This window comes from Callorhinchus milii, unplaced genomic scaffold (genome assembly GCF_018977255.1).
Source record: "Callorhinchus milii isolate IMCB2004 unplaced genomic scaffold, IMCB_Cmil_1.0 Scaffold2, whole genome shotgun sequence".
NCBI classification, from domain to species: domain Eukaryota; kingdom Metazoa; phylum Chordata; class Chondrichthyes; order Chimaeriformes; family Callorhinchidae; genus Callorhinchus; species Callorhinchus milii.
The window spans coordinates 117,005,472-117,025,727 of NW_024704743.1; the positions used below are offsets into that span (position 1 = coordinate 117,005,472).

At 45.8% G+C, this 20,256-nt stretch overlaps 1 protein-coding gene across 1 annotated transcript in view; it reads right to left on the reverse strand.

The window, feature by feature from the left end:
* Nucleotides 1-299: 299 nt before the first annotated feature.
* The window catches only part of LOC103181103 (piezo-type mechanosensitive ion channel component 2), a 196,219-nt gene continuing 176,262 nt past the window's right edge, over nt 300-20,256 (reverse strand). The window contains 13 exon segments of the mRNA XM_042331691.1: nt 300-650; nt 1,650-1,839; nt 2,865-2,944; nt 3,916-4,032; nt 4,474-4,646; nt 5,462-5,554; nt 6,099-6,287; nt 12,411-12,558; nt 13,301-13,459; nt 14,591-14,805; nt 15,698-15,845; nt 16,294-16,429; nt 18,853-19,090. Of these exon segments, the coding sequence (XP_042187625.1) occupies nt 398-650; nt 1,650-1,839; nt 2,865-2,944; nt 3,916-4,032; nt 4,474-4,646; nt 5,462-5,554; nt 6,099-6,287; nt 12,411-12,558; nt 13,301-13,459; nt 14,591-14,805; nt 15,698-15,845; nt 16,294-16,429; nt 18,853-19,090 (2,139 nt within the window). The 3' untranslated portion in view covers nt 300-397.

Genomic DNA, 20,256 nt, shown 5'->3' on the forward strand with positions numbered 1-20,256 from the left:
ACTAAAGAGAAAAATGAAGGGCAAAAGCCGATGTCCACAGGAAGGTGAACTTTGAGGAAGCCCTGGACTTGGCCGACAACAATGAAACAAAACTTGATCCAGTTACAATGCAGCATTGTTTCCATACCTGGTCCTGAATAAGTATAGTATATCCACATCCAGTCTTTAATGCCTGTGTCGGCAAGAAAGGTACTTTTGAGGAATTCACACACGACCGACCGCCTGTGACTTCCCACCAAGAAAAGCATCTGATACCTTACCGCGTAGCAGCAGCTCAGCTTTTCTGCTTAATATTGTGCTTTATTTCTTTTAACTCTTCTCTCTCTCTCTTTCTTAATTGTAAGTTTTTTTGTTAAGAAAAAAGAAAACTACTGCGCCTCGGCTGAAACGGAGGCGGTCACTTTGTCTTCTCGCGCGTCCATTTGATCATAGTTTCCGGCGATCGGTACAGGAAGATGAGCTTGGCGTAAAGATCCTCCTCCAGCTCCAGCTCCCCGGTCTCTCGCACCAGGAAGATGTCAGTGCACAGCTTCAGGATTCGGTCCACATTCGGCAGCTCCTCAAACATGATGGAGTGGGAAATGCCGCTGAAGAACTCACGCACGAACTTCCCTATCACTAGCACCACTGAAGCGTACATACCCATGATACTGAAAAGGAATGAAAGTCAAGCATCAAACAAAGAAAGAGAACTGGACCCTGGAAAGGTAAACTGATCAATCGTTAAACAACAACAACAAAATTACATTTGTAAAGCGCCTTTCACATCCGGAGGACGTCCGAAGGCACTGGACAGACAGAGTTTCGGACCCGAACTGGGGGTCAGGGTCGGGGAGGGTGGAGGCAGGGGGGGGAAGCAGGGAGATCGAAAGCACGGTCGAAGAAAAGGGTCTTGAGACGGGTCTTGAAGGAGGCAATGGAGGGGGCGAGGCAGAGGGACTGCGGGATAGAGTTCCAGTGGGTGGGGGCAGAGTGGCAGAAGGCCCACCCGCCAATAGTGGGGCGAGCGAGGCAGGGGACGAGAAGCAGGCCGGAGCCTGCTGAGCGGAGGCAGCGAGCAGGATGGTAGGGGGTTAGGAGGTCGCAGAGCTAGGGGGGAGCAAGACCATTAAACGTAATCAGATTTAATCGGATGCAATCGGATTATTATATTGTTGTTATTTTGCAAATGTGGGATCAGTGATTTGTTTGTATGTGTGGGTGTGTGTGTATGTGTGTATGGAGGGGGGGAGCATCATTAAATGTGCACGTTTGTTTGTATGTGGGGTTTATATTGTATATGTACGTGGGGTTGTGTGCGTTTGGGGGTTATATGTGTACAGGATTGTATTTGGGTTTGTGCACGTGTGTATATGTAAGGAGTTGTATGTAGGGTTCCATGAGTGTGGGGGCTGTGCGAGTGTGTAAGGATTCTGTGTGTGTGTGATTTTAGTGTGTTCAGGGGCTGTGTGTGTATAGGGGTTCTGTGTGTATGTTGTATGTGTGATCTGGGGCGAAGCTCTTGAGGTCAATTCGATGAGGTATTCCCAATTTTCATTTCAAAGGCCTCAAAGAAGCATTTTTCAAAGAAAAACACTTCTCCCTGTCCCTCATAAGTGACCCAATGCTTTATGTGCAAAGCCGTCAAACCGCTATTGTTTTACACTTACCCATATCCAGCGAGAAACCCAAGACTTGGAGGGCTGACTCGATCACTGAATACAAAAAGTTCGATGCTGGTGCTCACATTATCAATGACCACCTTGTTCAGTTGATTGACATTCCACCATTCCCGGACACTCTCTGTGGTGTTCTTATCCTGAACCAGTTGTACACTGAGATTCCGGTAGTCAAGTTTACCTGGTGAGGAAAGTTCATTGTATTCTTTGCAAAAGAGGTAGCAATAATAATAGTAATATTTTACACTTTTAGTTTAGCTCCTTTTTGCAATTCGAATGCAGCACATATCACCTGGGAATGTCTCAAAAGCCTTACACGCAATGAGTTACTTTGAAGTGCAGTGACCATTGTGGGCAGCTAACCTGCAGCTGCCACATCCCACAACAAGATAGACATCTTCAGGTCCAGACCAATAATAATAATATTAATAATCCTTACATTTGATATAGGGCCTTATCACATCTTCTAGACGTCTCAAACTGCTTCACAGAATATACTGTAAAGTGAATTGACTGCATACTTTGTAGGCAAAACGCGGCAGCCAGTTGCAGCCCCACAAACAGTCGTGGATTAAGTGACCAAATTATTATTATTTTTTTTTTTTAAGGGATTTATTACCCCTGGAAAAGCGATCTGCCAATTGACTAAAAACGGGTTTCCTATGGACTGCTAGGTAAATAGACGCGTGTGGAGTAAGGAAACTTGCCCAACGTTTCGCCCTGCCCGGGAATCAAACCCAGGTCCTCTCGCTTGCGAGGCGAGTGCTCTAGCTACTGAGCTATAGGATGGGCGGTCGGTTCATGTTTTACAATGATGTATTAACCCTTACATTTTGATATAATTTTATCACATTGATGAAAGGTCTGAAAGTCCTTCACAAAATTGTTACTGTGAAATATGTACTGAGCATTTATTTGAAGGCGAAAGCAGCAGCCAAATTGCGCAAAACAATTTCCCACAAATGGCCATAAAGTGAACAGTGAATTTTGTTTGCGGGATTGATGGCCAGAACATGGGGGGCTACTTTCCCTTCTCAAATAGTGCCATGGGATCTTTAACATCCAGTCAAAGGACACCATTGGAGTGTCCGCCTCGTCATTGTGAGTTCAAAGTCCCAGTGATGGGCTTGAACCCACAACCTTCTGACTCAGAGATGAGTGTGCTCCTGACTGAAGCCAGACTGACGTTCAGTACATAACACTTACTTGAGAAAAGTTGCGGCACAAAACTCGCGCTAGAACCACTGGTTGCCCGAATGTAGTTTGGGAATACCCTTTCAAGTATCCTGCAAAAATACAGACGATTTATTCATACCGTCTACTAAAACATAGGATTTTTGGAGCAAGTCAATATTAAAATGATGCGAAAATTGGGGCAACAAACTTTTTTTTAATTCTTCACATCTGGGCTAAGGAAGAACAAGCCTTTATGTTGATGCTTTGATATCTCTTCTTGTTACTGAGTGATTTTATTTTATTCACCCTTTTCCCTTCTGTACTGCACACCATCTCTATTTTAGGTGATATTCCAGTCCCTCCACTCAGTGGGCTTTGCCCTGCTCCGCATCCCCCGCCCAGCCTGCCCCACCATCGGCGATCAGGCCTTCAGCTTCTTTTCCCCCACCCTTTGGAACTCCATCCCACAGTCCCTTCGTCTTGCCACCTCCCTTGTCTCCTTCAAGGCCCTTCTCTTCGAACATGCCTTCGGTCACGTTCCTATCCCCATCTCCCTGCCCTCCACCACTGCCTGATCCCAACCCCCAACTCAGGTCCAAATGCCTGGCTATCCACCGCCTTGGGACGTCCTCTGGATTTGAAAGGCACTATACAAAGGTAACATGTAGTTGTTGATAGGCCAACAACCCTCGCACAAGGCTGCAGAAAACCAGCTTCCGAATTAAGACTCAATTTAAGAATTTTTTTTAAAAAAGGTTTTCCGAGTAACTTTAAAAACTATGGTGATGGTCTTAAAGCTGAGAGATAGGAACATAGAAAACGCTTGATGAGGAAAGACCAAGGTCCATCAGGTTCGCCTTCCACCATCCTGGCAGTCGTGTGCACATGTCATGTCCTGAACTAATCATATATTGTATCCCAGAATATTATTACCTAAAATAAACCTAATTCATATTTGAAAGAATCGACATTTTCTGCTTCCACTGTCTCACTGGGGAGCCTGTTCCATAGATTTCCTATGACATCCGTGGGAGACTCAATGAACTGACATGAGCACAAAAGGAAAATGCGAGAGACTTACACATTTTTGGGGTTTTGTTCTTTCATCATTGAGGCCAGAGCGCTTCTAGTCTTTGTTGGTATCTCGAACAACATTTTATCAGAGGCTAATTCTGATTTTCCACCGAGATCGAGATTTCTGCAAGATGTAAAGTGTGGAAAATTTTATTATAAAACACACTTTACATGGAAAAAACCTTGGTGGATACGTGGGGAAGGAAAGAAACTGCCGTCTAAATTATAACATTCCTACGTGGATTATCTTTTTATTTGGTCAGCTGGATGTCTTACACGTGTGGAAATTTCCGGACTGTCCAGCTCCTTGAGACGTCCTTCTGACGTCATAGGCGCTGCTGTACAAATTTAATTTGTTGTTGTTGTTGGAAGCCCACCACCGCGTTAACAGTAACCAAAATCAGATTGAGAGTCTCAGGAATAGTAGGTGTACTCTCTCCCTGGAGGGATGCATCCTTCTTATCTAATCCCAGAGAGTAAAAAAGAACAGGCTAATGTTCAGACAGGGAGTTCAAGTCTCACGTTTTCAGCCAGGGTAAAGATGGTACGTTTTGAGTCAACCTACCTTTGAACAATCCAAGAAATGACAAAGTGGACCGTTGATGTATTATCGTTTAACACCTCGATCATCTTCGCTCGACTCGGTGGACTAATCGTCCAAAGAGTGTTTGAATTGCCTTCAAGTTCAACAATCAGAATGTCTTCTTTCAAATACGCTTCCAGAAATTGCATAGCGTCCTGAAACGAAGGAGGCGCAATTAACTCTATCATTCCACCACGATGTCCACGTCTCCATTTTCAGATGGCAAAGAGGCAAATAATAATAATCCTTACATTTAACATACAGGCTTCATCACGTCAATAGCATCTCAAAACCCTTCATAGGAATTTAAAGGGCAGTGGCTGTATGAACTGTGTTTATGCGACATTGCTTTGTGCAAATTGGCTGCTAAATTCACCCACAGTTTTGAAGTGAATGATCAAACTTATCTGGGGGATTGTTGGCCAGGACACCAAATGTTTCGAATAGGATCATAGGATCTTTAACGCCCACCTAAACAGACATGTATGGGACCTCAGTTTAACGTTTCATCCAAAGGATGGCACCTCTGATAACACAATGCACCTCTTGCACTGCATAAGCCTGCAAGCCTCGAAATAATGGCTGAAACTGGCCAGAGGACAGGTGAGCACCCATTATGCATGATGTGTAAACTTCCTATTGTTTGCTGTGGGTGTGTGGAGGGGAAAGGGAAAGGTGGCCAACTGCACAGTGGTGCAATGGAGCTAACATTAACCAAAGGACTGAAATTCCACCTAGTGTCAGCCTGTCTTAAAATTCCAGGCTGGTCAGAAAATTTCTTAAATTCAATCTTAATGTGTACAGCTAATTTTCTACAGTTTGGCTTCCAAACTATGACTAAATTTAAGAGTTTTCTGTAATATACAACAGTCTTAACATTTCAACCTGTCATCCTAAGAACTGTTGGGCCACTGATGTTTCCCTATTGATCTATTTGCATAAATTGACGGGAAACAAAAAATGGACTTACAGACTTGTATTTAAATCTCTGGTTAAGATTCCTGTAATCTTCATCAGTGCAATTCCTCAGTTGTTTCTGCTGGGCACTCATTACAAATATGGGCTGTAAAAAAAATGACAAACCATTCAAACCTCCCTCCCTCTCCCTCCATCCATCCCTCCCTGAATCCATTCCTCCTCCCCTCCATCCCTCCCTCCCTCCATGAGGTTGGTGATAGAATGTGATTTGCTTTTGTTCATTTTAATAACAAATTTGGAAAATAAATTCAGCATTTGATACAACAGATTTTGCTACTTACCACATGAATAAAACAAATAGAATGCTACATGATAGAAGCAGACCATTTTGCCCATCTATACTGGTATTCTTCTGTCCTCACATATCCTAATCCCACTTGCTCCCCATACTCAGTTCAATGCATCTATTCAATTCTCTTTTAAAATTATTTATGGCAGAGAATTCCACATTGTGAACATCTCCCATGCAAAAAATACTTTCTTTAACCCCCCCCCACCCCCCACTTCCCGGCTCCACTTTTGGTTGCAATGCAAACTTAGTACAATATTAACAAAATAACCTCTCCTTATTTCTTTTCTGTGAAACAGAAGGCAGTACTGGGAGGCAGTAAAGAGAGTTTAATTTTTACCTGGTAACCTCCAATAGTCATTGTGACAGAAACATCCACAGGCCGGTTAATCACACCAGCTACAGATTTGATCAGGGACATAAAGAGAAGCGGGAACCAGACAATGCAGATCAACAAGAAGACAATAAGGCCGCCCATGCCGTATTTCACTACCTTCTTCTTCTTCTGCCCACGTGGCTGAGGGTACCTCTGCAATGAAAGACAAACCACCAGTGACACCTCTTACAGTGACAGGACAAAGCTCGATGTTGACAAGTGCCACCTGACACTCAAGTGCAGAGCTGGGGTCAGCACTGTATTGTTGGAGGGGCCATCATTTGGATGAGACACATGGCAAGCAACATTACAAAAGAAAAGGGAGTTTCTCCCGGTGTCCTGGTTGACAATCCTCATGATGAATTGTTCATTCACTTCATCACTGTTTATGGAATACTGCTATGTGAAAATGGGCTGTTTGTTTATCTAGAAATATGCAGTCTTGGGAGTCAGCGAATTGGGACACCCTCCAGATTTGAAAGGCCCTATACAAATTTTTTTTATGATTGTTGCATTACACTTTACATAAAAGAGTGTGCAGCACTCTGAGATGTTAAGATTACTATCTTAAAATATTTCTTAAGGAATTGCTGTCTAATGTAGTGACTGTGTATTTGTAGGCATCATATCCTTGAACACAGATTTAGTCCAACCACAGTTATTATACCCAAGCCTTAGAGGCATTGAAAAGAATAACAAAAATGATGCCTAGTTTTAAAAGGATGATCCACAAGGTAAAACCAGATAAGCAGGGCGAATCAGCCTCAAAAAGAGGTACCTTATTGGGGACCTAATTGAGGCACCATTGGCGGGCAGGCCTTCTGCTACTCTGCCCCTGCCCTCTGGAACTCGCAGTACCTTTGCCTCGCTGCCTCCATTGCCTCCTTCAAGATCCATCTCAAGACCTTCCTCTTCAACTGTGCTTTCAACCACCCTGCTTCCCCCCCGCCATCCACCCTCCGCAATCCCGACACCCAGCTCGGGTCCAAAACACTGGCTGTCCAGCGCCTTGGGACATCCTCCCAACGTGAAAGGCACTATACAAATGTACAACAACAAGATTCCATTTATAGAGGGCCTTTCACGTCGGGAGGACGTCCCAAGGCGCTGTACAGTTGTGTCAGGACCCGAGCAGGGGGGAAATGGTCAGGGTGAGGGGAGGGAAGGGAGGGAGCGAGGAGGGAGTAGAGAGTCGAGAGGGGAGCTGAAGGCATGGTCAAAGAGAAAGGTCTTGAGACTGGCCTTGAAGGAGGAAAGAGAGGAGGCGGCGAAGGCACTGGGGGATAGAGTTCCAGAGCCTAGGGGCTGAGAGATTGAAGGATGGCCACCGATGGTAGGGCGGTTAGGGCGGGGGATGTGGAGCAGACCGGAGCCAGAGGAATGGAGGGTACGGGCAGGTAGGTAGGGGGATAGTAGGTCAGAGAGGTAGGAGGGAGCAAGGCCGTGAATGGCCTTGTAGGTGAGGATGAGGATCTTGAATTCGATCCTCTGGGGGATGGGGAGCCAGTGGAGGTGAGCGAGGGTGGGAGTGATGTGGTCCCGAAGTCTGGTGCGGGACAGTACACGAGCTGCAGAGTTCTGAATGACCTGCAGCTTGTGGAGGGAGGTGCCGGGAAGGCCGGTGAGAAGAGAGTTCCCATAGTCCAGCCTTGAGGTGATAAAGGCATTGATCAGAGTTTCAGCAGCGTGAGGGGTGAGGTAGTCCATATTCTGGTGATATTCCGGAGGTGATGGAAGGCGGTGCCAGTTGTGGCGCGGATATGAGGGAGAAAGGACAGCTCAGGGTCGAACAGAACACCGAGGTTCCTGGCTGCTTTGAGAGGTGGAGAGTGCGGAGCTGATGCTGTCAGCGCCTGAGGTGCGGAGGCGCTGACGTGAGCCAATCAGGAGGGCCTCAGTTTTACGCACGTTGAGCTGAAGAAAGTTGTCTCTCGTCCAGGACTCGATGTCGGACAGGCAGGCTGTTAGGACATCGGTGGTCGTGGAGTTGAGGGTAGAGGAGGAAAGGTAGAGTTGGGTGTCATCCGCATACATGTGGAAGTTAACCCCATGTCTGCGGATGATGTCACCAAGGGGGAGCATATAGAGGGTGAAGAGGAGGGGACCGAGGACAGAGCCCTGAGGGACAACGCACGAGACAGTGCGGGGGGGGGGGGAGGAAAAGCCATTCGTGGAAACAAAGTGAAGACGGTGGGAGAGGTATGACCTAAACCAGGGCAGGGCCTTGAAGGTTGAGGTGGGAGGACAAGCGGTGGAGGAGGATAGCATGGTCGACCGTATCGAAAGCTGCCGATAGGTCGAGGAGGACGAGGAGACAGAGGGAGCCCTGGTCACAGATGGTCAGGATGTCATTGGTGACCTTGACCAGGGTAGTTTCTGTGCTAAGGGCAGCATGGAAACCCGACTGAAGGGGTTCAAATACTGAATGGGTGGAGAGGAAAGAGCGCAGCTGGGAGGCGACAACTCGTTCCAGGACCTTGGACAGGAAAGGGAATGTAATTTTATTGTTGTTGTTATCAGTTGCTAAATAAGAATGAGAAAGTAAACCCTAACGATATATGTTAGAGCAATTCAGGAGATTGTAACAAGACCAATGATTTGGCTTGGATGTAAATGGAATATATGATTATAATTCCTTATAACAACTTTTGTGCTTTGGTGCTTCTGAAAACCTGACAAACTTAGATGCAAATAATAGTTACACTGGATCTCCTCTCGAGTGATCTTGGTATCGTGAATTACTTTTGGATACACCAAGGAAGCAGAACAAGAGGTTTGAGGCTCAAGATTGTGAAGAACAATTTCAGGACAGACATCTGGAATTGTTTCTTCACACAGTGGGCAACTGTTAGCTGGACAAGGATACCAGGGGGCATGGTAGAGCCCAGTCACATTGCCAAAGATGTCCACGTAGCGTGTAAGCCGGTCTGAGCCTATTAATGTGAAAAGTCACTAATGACATTCAGAACATCTGTGATCAGGGCTCCCTCTGCCTCTTTGTCCTCTTCGACCTCTCTGCCGCCTTCGACACTGCCGACCACTCCATCCTCATACACCGCCTCTCCTCTTTACTTAATCTTTGCGGACCTGCTCTTGCCTGGTTCGATTCCTATCTCTCTCACCGTCTCCACTTTGTTGCCTCTAACGGTTCCTCCTCCAGCCCCCGCACTGTCACTTCTGGCGTCCCCCAGTGCTCTGTCCTTGGCCCTCTCCTCTTTAATATCTACATGCTCCCCCTTGGTGACATCATCCGCAGACATGGGGTCAACTTCCATATGTATGCGGATGACACCGAACTCTATCTTTCAATCCGTCCTCAACTTCAGGATCACTACTATTCCAGGTTAATCCTGGAGGCGAAAGGCCATCCCAGGCTCCTGTTCTCTACCACTAATCGGCTCCTACCCCCCTCCCCGACACGCCTCGCAGATATTTTCCTCCGATTCTCACTGCGAGAAAATGCTGGACTTCCTCGAGTCCAAAATCGAGGGAATCCGCTCAGCTGCCACTGCCCTCCCAACTTCCAACCCCTCCCTTCCCCCACCCCACACAATTACTCATCCGACAATTACCCATCCCTTCTTCCATACCTTTGAACCTGTCACCCTCTCCTCTGTCTTCAACATGGTAACCTCCATGAAATCCACCACCTGCTCCCTCGACGCCATCCCCACCCCTCTCCTTAAATCCCAGCTCCACCTCCTTGCCGACATCATTAACCTCTCCATGTCATTTGGCACTGTTCCTTCCCCCCTCAAAACAGCCACTATCACCCCCACCTTGAAAAAACCTTCCCTCGACCCACCACAGCTATCTAGCTACCGGCCCATCTCAAATCTCCCCTTCCTATCCAAGGTCCTTGAGAGAGCCGTTGCCTCCCAGCTTTGCTCTTTCCTCTCCTCTCACTCGCTCCATGAACCCCTCCAATTGGGTTTTTGTGCTGCCCACAGCACATAAACTGCTCTGGTCAAGATTACAAACGACATCCTGACCATGTGTGACCAGGGCTCCCTCTGCCTCCTCGTCCTCTCCGCCGCCTTTGACACCGTGGACCACTTTAATCCTCCTCTACTGCCTCTTCTCCCACCTCAACCTTCAAGGTTGTGTCCTTGACTGGTTCAGGTCCTACCTTTCACATCGCCTCCACTTCATCTCTGCAAACGGTTTCTCCTCCAGCCCCTGCACTGTCTTGTGCGGTGTTTCTCAGGGCTCTGTCCTCGGTCCCCTCCACTTCACCCTCTACATGTTCCCCCTTGGTGACGTCATCCGCAGACATGGGGTAAATTTCCACATGTATGCGGATGATACCCAACTCTACCTCTCTGCCTCCCTGAACTCCAAGACTACTGGGGTCCTGACCGACTGCCTGTCCGACATCAAGTCCTGGACGAGGGCCAACTTTCTCCAACTCAGCATCAGCAAGACAAAGGCCCTCCTGACTGGCTCGCGCCAGCGCCTCCGCACTTCAGGCACTAGCATTATCAGCCTCCATGGCTGCACACTCAACCTCACTAAGCCAGTCAGGAACCTGGGTGTCTTGTTTGACCCTGAACTGTCCTTTCTCCCCCACATCTGCGCCATGACCGGCACTGCCTACCACCGCCTCCGCAACATTGCCAGCTCCGGCTCAGGCTGCCGAAACCCTCACCCACGCATTCGTTATCTCAAGGCTCGATTACACGAAATCCCTCCTCATTGTCCTTCCGAACTTTTCCCTTCACAAGCTGCAGATCATCCAAAACTCTGCAGCTCGTGTACTCTCACGCACCAGGCTCCATGAACCCATCACTCCCACCCTCGCTCAACTCCACTGGCTCCCCATCCCCCAGAGAATCGAGTTCAAGATCCTTGTCGTCACCTTTAAGGCCATCCATGGCCTTGCCCCCTCCTTCCTCTCTGACCTGCTGACTCCCTACCAACCTGCCTGCTCCCTCCGTTCATCAGTCTCCATGTCTCCCGCCCGACCCGCCCTACCATCGGTGGCCGGGCTTTCAGCCTCTCTGCTCCCACACTCTGGAACTCCATCGCACGGTCCCTTCGCCTCGCTTCCTCCCTTGCATCCTTCAAGGTCGGTCTCAAGATCCTTCTCTTCGACCGTGCCTTTGGTCTCCCTCCCACCTCTCTGCCTTCCCTCACCCCTACACCACCCCTCCCCCATGCTCGGGCCCCGACACCTGACTGTTCAGCACTTTGGGACGTCCTCCCGACGTGAAAGACGCTCTATAAATGTAATTTTGTTGTTGTTGTTGTACTGTCCTGACATCTGCCTGTCAGACTTCAAGTGCTGGATGAGGGCAAATTTCCTACAGTTGAATGTGAACAAGACTAAGGCCCTCCTGATTGGCTCTTGCCAGCGTCTCTGCACCTCAGGCTCTGGCAGCATCAACCTCCATGGTTGCACACTACAACTCACCAGCCAGTCAGGAACCAATGTCTCTTGTTCGACCCTCAACTGTCTTTTCTTCCCCACATCCAAGCCATGACCCACTCTGCCTTCCCTCACCTCTGTAACATCGCCCGACTCCGCCACCACCTCACCCCTCAGGCCGCTGAAACTCTTGTTCATGCCTTCATCACCTCCAGGCTCGACTATGCAAACGCGCTGCTTGTCGGCCTTCCCAACTCCTCCTCCACAGGCTGCAGGTAATCCAGAACTCTGCAGCCCGTGTCCTCTCCTGCACCAAACTCCGTGACCCCATCTCCCCCATTCTCACCCAACTTCATTGGCTCCCTATCCTTCAGAGGATCCAGTTCAAGATCCTGGTCCTCATGTACAAAGCCCTTCATGGCCTCCACCCACCCTACCTCTGTGACCTCCTAACCCCCTAACAACCCGCCCGTTCCCTCTGCTCAGCCGGCTCTGGCCTGCTCCACGTCCCTCAACCCTCCCGCCCCACCATTGGCGGGAGAGCCTTCAGCCACTCTGCCCCCAACCTTTGGAATTCCATCCACCAGTCACTCCGCCTCGCCCCTTCCTTAGCCTCCTTCAAATCCTGCCTCAAAACCCTCCTCTTCGCCCATGTCATTGGTCACCTCCCTTCCTGTCCCCTCCCTTCCCCTCCCCTCCCTTCCACACCCCTCCCTTCCCCTCCCCTCCCTGACCCCAGCTCGGGTCTGAAATGCTGTACACTGTTCAGTGCCTCGGGACACCCTCCCGACGTGAAAGGCGCTATACAAATGTAATCTTGTTGTTGTTGTTGAACAAAAAAATATCCAATCGCAGAACTTGGTCAGATTTAAAGTATAATTTTGCAGATGTGGATCGTGCTCCTTTACCTTCTCTGATTCACGCCAGCACTTCAGGACAAAGATGTGGGCGTAAATGTCCTCGATACAGATCCAGCTGGAGAGACTGAGAGTGGTGTCCGTCCAGACCCAGTCCATGACCGCTCTGAGTTCAGTCAGGAATGGCACCAGCCGGAATCTGGTCAGGAGATCAAATTGCCCCAGGATTAAACAGGCATTAAAATCCCACATACACTCATTATGAATTAATTCTCGTCAAATCCATTCAAACATGTCAATGCAAATTACTGGGCATTAGTTACAATTTTGATTTGTTAAAAAATTCTAATTTATTTTTGCCTAATTTTTGTTGGGAGAGAGAGAAACAATCACAGGCACCCGATCAAAGAACTTTAAAATGGAGTGAGACGGAACTATAGTAGGTTGGCTTTGGTGGCTGCCATGAAACTAAAGCACATGGTTTTAAAGATCTGGCTAAATATTTGCTTGTGAAACATTGTGGATGATGGATAAGTTCTGACTCCATGCCCTCCATGGCCTTGGTTCTCCCTACCCCAGCCACCAACTAACCCCCTACCAACCTGCCCGCTTCCTCCGCTCAGCAGGCTTCACGTTCCCTGCCTCGCCTGCTCCACCATCTCCTCTTTTGGTAATAATCTTAAATCGATGCTATCTAGTCATTGACTCACCAGTGGAAATAACACTGTTCTATGAAATAACTCCCTAGCATGTGAAGTTGAGTAAAATTTTGAATGTTCCATTCAGAAACAGTTTTTCTTGAATTCTTAAGAAGTTAGCAGCTTCCATAATTAAGGCTGAATTTAAGAATTTTCCAACTTTTCCATACAATCTTAAACTTTCAGACAAAGGTGCTGTATAAATGTAAACCAGTATAGTATTGTACCACAAATTTCTCCTACCCTTGGAAGAGGAACAAGTTGATGTAGTTGTAACTCTTTGTGAGAAAGTTACCGAGCACACGAGTTGGGTAACCGCAGCGTATCTGATACGCTGACAGCCCAAAGTAAACACATTTAACAAAGTACCAAAGTTGGGCAACGGTGTTTTGGCTAAACTTTCTGTAAGAAAAAGACAAAGAGGAAAAAAAAATTCAGATTTTTAAAAAAATAAATAATTATGATGTCCAACAAAACACACACACACACACACACACACATACATACATAAATAAATTTGCACATTATTTCGGGTAAGTTTATTAAGTATCTTGCTCCTTCTCAGTGCATTACATGTTCTCCACGTTTATACAATACTGAATGTAAATTACGAAGAAAAAAACGACCAAGCTTGAACTTTTCACTCTGTATTAACAGAATATAAATATATATTCCCGATAAACAGTCAGAAATAGCCCTGGCATTGATTTCTAATACTAAGATGAAGCCAATGGATATTGGGAGTAAATATTAGTTATTTAAATAACTAAATTAAGTGGAGTCCTGTAGCTCAGTGGTTAGAGCACTCGCTTTGCAAGCGAGAGACCTGAGTTCAATTCCAGGCAGGGCGAAACCTTGGGCAAGTTTCCTTAGTCCACACAGAGCCTAATAATAATCCCTCCAAAAAAAAAAAAACAATAATAAATTGGTCATTTTCAATCTACGACTGTTTGTGGGACATTGCTGTGCGCAATTGGCTGCCGCGTTCGCCCACAAATATACAGTCAATTCACTTTACAGTGTGTTCTGTGAAGCGCTTTGGGACGTCCTCCCGACGTGAAAAGCGCTATATCAAATGCAAGGATTATTATTATTATTATTATTATTAAATGCTCGGCTCTTTTAAATTACTTAAGGATACAGGTTTAAGGGTGTAAAAGAATATTTTAGGACGGATGCCAGGAAATATTTATGTACAGAACGGGTAATTGAATAGAACAAGGCACCAGGAAGGGTAGTTGAGGTCAGGATGCTGAACTCATTTTAATAAAAAAAACAGCCTGATGCTGTGGATGGGAGGACAGTAGGATGGGTATTCTGGAAGGATGAGATTAAATGGGCCGAAAGGTGTTCTTCATCCCAACCAATCTTGTGACTTCCTGGTTAACCTTTCACAATGCTAACACTGCATTATCACTATGTGTGGTTGCTGTGGGATTGGCAGAATAGTTAAGGAGTAAAATAAAGAACACAATTAAATTAAGTGAATGCAAAGTGAGTTTCTATTTGGTTAATAATAAAACAAGATCTTACCTCTCAGTCACAACCGGTAAGATGATGAACATCCAGAAATGGATTCCAAAAACAAGGATGACCTGGAAGACAACTTTGCCTAAGACTGTCTTCTTGAGATAGAGTGCCCGATCAACCACCATAGTTCCAAACTGAATTATTAACATGACCAAAAATGCCTTTGGCACTTGATCCTCTGACAAGGATGATGTGATATCGGTAGCTGCTGAATATTTCTGTAGCAATGAACAGAAGATAAGGGGGATATTACTGTCTTGCACAACACACCTCACATCACAGTTTAAAATAAAATGTGCCTGTTGATAGCTCATAGCGTTAATAGTTCCATTAGTTTTAAACATTTATCAAATTTCTTTTTAAAACCTATATGGATTCTGCTTCAACTTTTTTTTCTGATAGGGTATTCAATACCCTAACCCTAATAACATGATGGCATATGGTACATAGATAGTTCGGAAAATATGTGCATGCGACTGTCAGGAAGGTGGAAGGCGACCTACATGGAGCTTGGTCTTTTTTGCGTTTAGCATTTCTTATGCTCTTATGTTAATTCCAATGACCTACTGTGTGTGTAAAAACGAATTCTCTGTTAAAAAAAACAAGCGAGGGGTTTATGCTGTGATGCAGGAATGCTAAGTTTCCATGACAAAAATAAAACATTCTTTGTGATTGTTCACAATCTATCTCTGCGACCTCCTAAACCCCTACCAACTCGCCCGCTCCCTCCGCTCAGCCGGCTCTGGCCTGCTCCACGTCCCCCGACCCACCCTCCCCACCATTGGCAGGAGAGTCTTCAGCCACTCTCCCTTCTCCCTCCCTGACCCCAGCTCATGTCTGAAATGCTGTACATTGTCCAGCGCCTTGCGGCGTCCTCCCGACGTGAAAGGCGCTATACAAATGTAATCTTTTGGTGGTGGTTGTTGTTCAAATATGCAAATTGATCCTTTGAAATGAATTGAAAAGATAATTGTACCTGCACATCTGACATAGTTAGATAATAATACTTGTATTTGATATAGAACTTTATCATGTCATTGAGACATCTCAAAGTGCTTCACAGAATATACTGTAAAGTGGAGTGACTGTATGCAAAAATAATTAACATACCCCGAAGGCCCAAAACCCAAAGATAATGATGATGAAGTCTACAACATCTGCCAAGAACATCAGCACATACACATCTGTCACGGCGCTGTACTCTGGGTGGATAATGTTATAGAAGAACTGCTTGAGGGGGACGTAGATCTGAAGAGTCCTGAAAAGTAGAAGACAATGTGACTGTTAGCCTTCAGAAGTCAAATAGGCAACTGAGGGTAAAAATTCCATCGCATCTTTGAGACTCAAGTGCAGCAAAAGGGAAGTGCAGGTGAGACCGCCTACCTTCTCTGAGCCAACGAGTGCGTTGAAAAAGTGCTCACCGACAAAAAAAGAGATACCATAAGAAAGCACCTTGGGATATAAAGTGAGTTTCCTCCACAACCCCATGTACTTCATGCTAACCTGTGAGAACTTAACCTCTTTGGGACTGAGGAAGCTCCAAGGTAATGTGCCTGGAAATCGAGTGCTGGAATTGAGACAACCATCTGTAGCAGTTTTGGTAGTCTGGTTCCTGAGCCAGTTGGGTCTGCAGTACTAAAAATCACTGTTAAAGACAGATCAGGATTCATTGTCTTATTGAAGACACACAAAACTAAACTACTTACTTTGCAATTGTAAATGCCTTTGCCTTAATCATTTGCTCTCTGAGTTTTTCCAGCAGAATCTCCTTTTTGCTCTTCGCTTGGACACTTATTGAGCCACTTCCTTTCCGGCTGTAACTGTTTCGAGTGCTAGTGCTCCCTGTTGTCCACCAGAGGGAAGAAGAGGGTGGGGGCGGACGAGGGGGAAGATAAAACAGGGAAATGATTTACTTGAATTCAAATCGTTGCATTTGCTCCAGTGTTTGGGTTGCACTGATCAGTTGTAAGATTCTTCATTAAGCAATAATAATCCTTGACAAAATACAAAATACTACCAATACCGCATCATCTGGGTCCCAGACACACCTTTTCTCTCTCTGGTCTGTCTATTTTGTTATAATGTTTTACCTCTTTTGTTTTGCATTATTAACACATCTTTTCTCCTGTTTTGTTGCAATCCCCCCACCCCTTTGTTTTGCATCATCAACAGCTCGTTAACCCATTACCCCCTGCCCTCTATCCCATTTTCTCCTTTGTCTTCCTTGCCCTGCCTCCCCCCTCTATGTTAGCCCTTAAAGGTCCTCGCTCCCGACATGCCCCAGTTCTGACGAAGGGTCGTGGACCTGAAATGTTGACTCACTTTCCTTTCTCCATAGATGCTGCTTGACCTGCTGAGGGTTCCCAGTGACTTCTGTTTTTGTTTCATAACAATCCTTGAATTTGATATAGCGCCTTATCGCATCTTCGAGACGTCTCAAAGTGTTTCACAGAGTGTATTGTAAAGTGAATTGACTGTATTTTGTGGGCGAAATGCGGCAGCCAATTTCACACAGCAGTGTCCCACAAACAATCGTGGATTGAGTGACCAATGAGCCTACTGCCATTGCTTTGCCCCTCTGGATGACTTCATAGTTTTCCTTATGCATTGCAATTGGAGCCTTCTGGGTGCCAAAATACTGCACATTATAGAATTTTAAGACAATGGTCCTAAGGCTAAGATTGGATCAAGTTCAAGTCTCTGAAGTCCTTCCCCATACTAAGCTCCATAAGCCTATCAGCCCATTCCTTAATAATAATCCTTGCATTTGATATAGCACCTTATCACTGGAGTGTCAGCCTGGAGTGAATTGACTGTATATTTTGTGGGTGAAACTCAGCAGCCAATTGCACACAGCAGTGTCCCACAAACAGTCGTGGATTCCTTGCCCAGCTCTAATGGCTCCCTATTCCCAGAGGATGGAATTCAAGATCCTAATCCTAACCTTCAAATTCCTTAACAGTCTTGCCCCACCTTAACTCTATAACCTCCTCAAACCAGCCATCCCTTTGCTCAGTGGGTACTGGTCTGCTTCATGTCCCCAGCCATAACCGCCCCACAAGTGGTGATTGGGCTTTCAGCCTATCTGCTCCCACTCTCTAAAACTCCATCCCAGCTTGCCCCTTTCCTCACCTTTTTCAAAGTCCTTCTCGAGGCCTTCCTCTTTGATCATGGCTTTGGTCATCTTTCCCCTCCCCACACCTTTATTGACTGACTCCCTTTCCTAGATTGCCTGGGTGCCAAGCCAGGACTGTTAAGCGCCTTGGGACGTCCTTCCAATGTGAAAAGCTCTGTATAAATGTAAATTTGTATTGTATTGCATCTCTAAATGAAAACTCCACAGCACTTGGAGTTGCCATGTTTCATATAGACATTACAGAACATTACCCAGTTTGTCTGTGTGCTATCAACACTATTTCACTTCATGGATGTTTGTGGGACATCTCTGTGTGCGAATTGGCTAACACAATCACTGTGAAACCCTATGAAGAGCTTTGAGATGCCTCTATGGCATGATAAAGTACTACATTAAATGCAAGGGATATTTATGATTATTTATTATGTGATCTGTATGATGAATACTGGGAATATAGCGTTGGAAGCAGGCAAACTCATCCCACTGAGAATAGTCACCATGAAGAGATTTTGATAAGAATAATAAATCTTGCATTTGATATAGCGCCTTATCACGTCTTCAAGACGTTTCAAAGCGATTCACAGAATATACTGTAAAGTGAATTGACTGTATATTTTGTGGGCGATACTTTTCAACTGAACTACATTTGAGCTTGGTAAGATCAAAGAGCAGTTTCTACCTCCTTCAAAGTCAGATTTTTTTTCTGTTTCTCCTTGATATTACTGATATTACCACACAAAGAGATGAAGTATGGTACGATTTTCTTTATGACTTTGAGTGCATGCAGAACTGCGCTGCAATTCTATTTTGTGGACCTGCATATTTTCAGAAAGATTAAGTGATTTATCGAATGTCAAACATCTTTTCATCATACCTCAGAGATGCATGGGCATCTGAAACTCGTTACCCACATGGCCTTTAGACCTCAACATTTAAGATTGGCCATAATTATGACCAAGAAAACCTTCAATTCAGTCTTAATTTCTTTGCAAGAATTGTGCAAAACCTTAATTGTCCAAATCAAGACTCAATTAAAGAATTTTACAACATTCCATCTTAAGTTTAGAGACAATGGTCTTAAGGGCTAAGACAATGAGGGACTTTAGGTCTCCAACGCGCTTGACTGTACCTCGATGGGATCTGTATGATGATCTGTTGGAAATCTGTGAACCTGTTGAACTCGTTCTTCTGGCTGTTGTCTGTTCGGGGAAATGAACGTGTATGGAATCCATGGAGGCTTGCAGATTGATTGACTTTAGAGACACCACAGAGCCCTTCCTCTGAAGTTCGTGCAGTTGGTTCTCTTCCATTTCATCCTTATCAGACGCTTTATCAGCTTGGTCATCCTCGTCCCATAAACCATGACACTTGGGGATCAAATACAACATGAAGCATGAGGATGCACTTTGACCAACAATTAAGATAGAAACATAGGAACAGGAGGAGGCCATTCAACCACTTAAGCCTGTTCTACCATTCTATTAGAGCATGGCTGATGTGTTCCTTGACTCCATTTACCCGTCTTTGCCCCATATCCCTTGATACCCTTACCTAACAAAAATCTATCCACCTCAGTCTTAACGCACAAAATGCTATCTTATTTATCTGCTGCTTAATATCAGGAAAATCAACTTTTCAACCTTAGCATAAGACTCACAGGTTTGGGTACACTTTGCAGAGTTCCTTAAAGCATTTCTTAACTTAATTAAGGAATGGTTTAAGGAACACCAGCGGGTGGCAAATTAAGTAGGTGGTTTATTCATGACCCAACTGTGCAGCGCCTTGGGACGTCCTCCTGACGTGAAAGGCGCTTTATAAATGGAATCTTGTTGTTGTTGTTATTCCTTTCGGGGTCCTAGTGCCTCCATTTTCTGTATAAAAACATAAGAATTAGGAGCAGGAGTAGGCCATTCGGCCCCTCGAGCCTGCCCCGCCATTCGATAAGATCATGGCTGATCTTCAGACCTAACTCTAATTACCTGCCCTATCCCCTAATCCTTCTGTTTTTTAAAAAATCTATCAGTCTATCAGTAATATATGCCTTGACTTTCCATTTCTTTTTTTACCAGATTGATTTGGGATCAGAGGGTGTGTGAGTGAGGGACTGGGCACCTCCCACCCTCACGATCTCATCCCACCCTAACTCTGTGACCTACTCAAACCACACTGACCCAGCTGCTCGCTTTGCTCAGCAGGCACCAGCCTGCTTCATGTCCCCCGTCTCAACTGCTCCATCATTGTCGGGTTGGTGGAAGGGCTCTGCCCCCACTCTCCAGAACTCCACACTGGAGTCCCTCCAACTCATTCTCTCCCTCAGCTCTTTCAAGGACCATCTCAAGACCTCCCTCTTTGACTGAGCTTTTCGTCATCTTTCCCCTCCCCACCCCTCTCGGTCGCTACCCTTGTCTTGGATGCCAAGTCAGTATTGTTAAGCGCTCTGTTACATCCTCCTGACATGAAAGCCTCCATATAAATGTAAATTTGTATTGTATTGTACCTATAAAAGAAGAGGCCACAGCACTGAGGAGTTGCA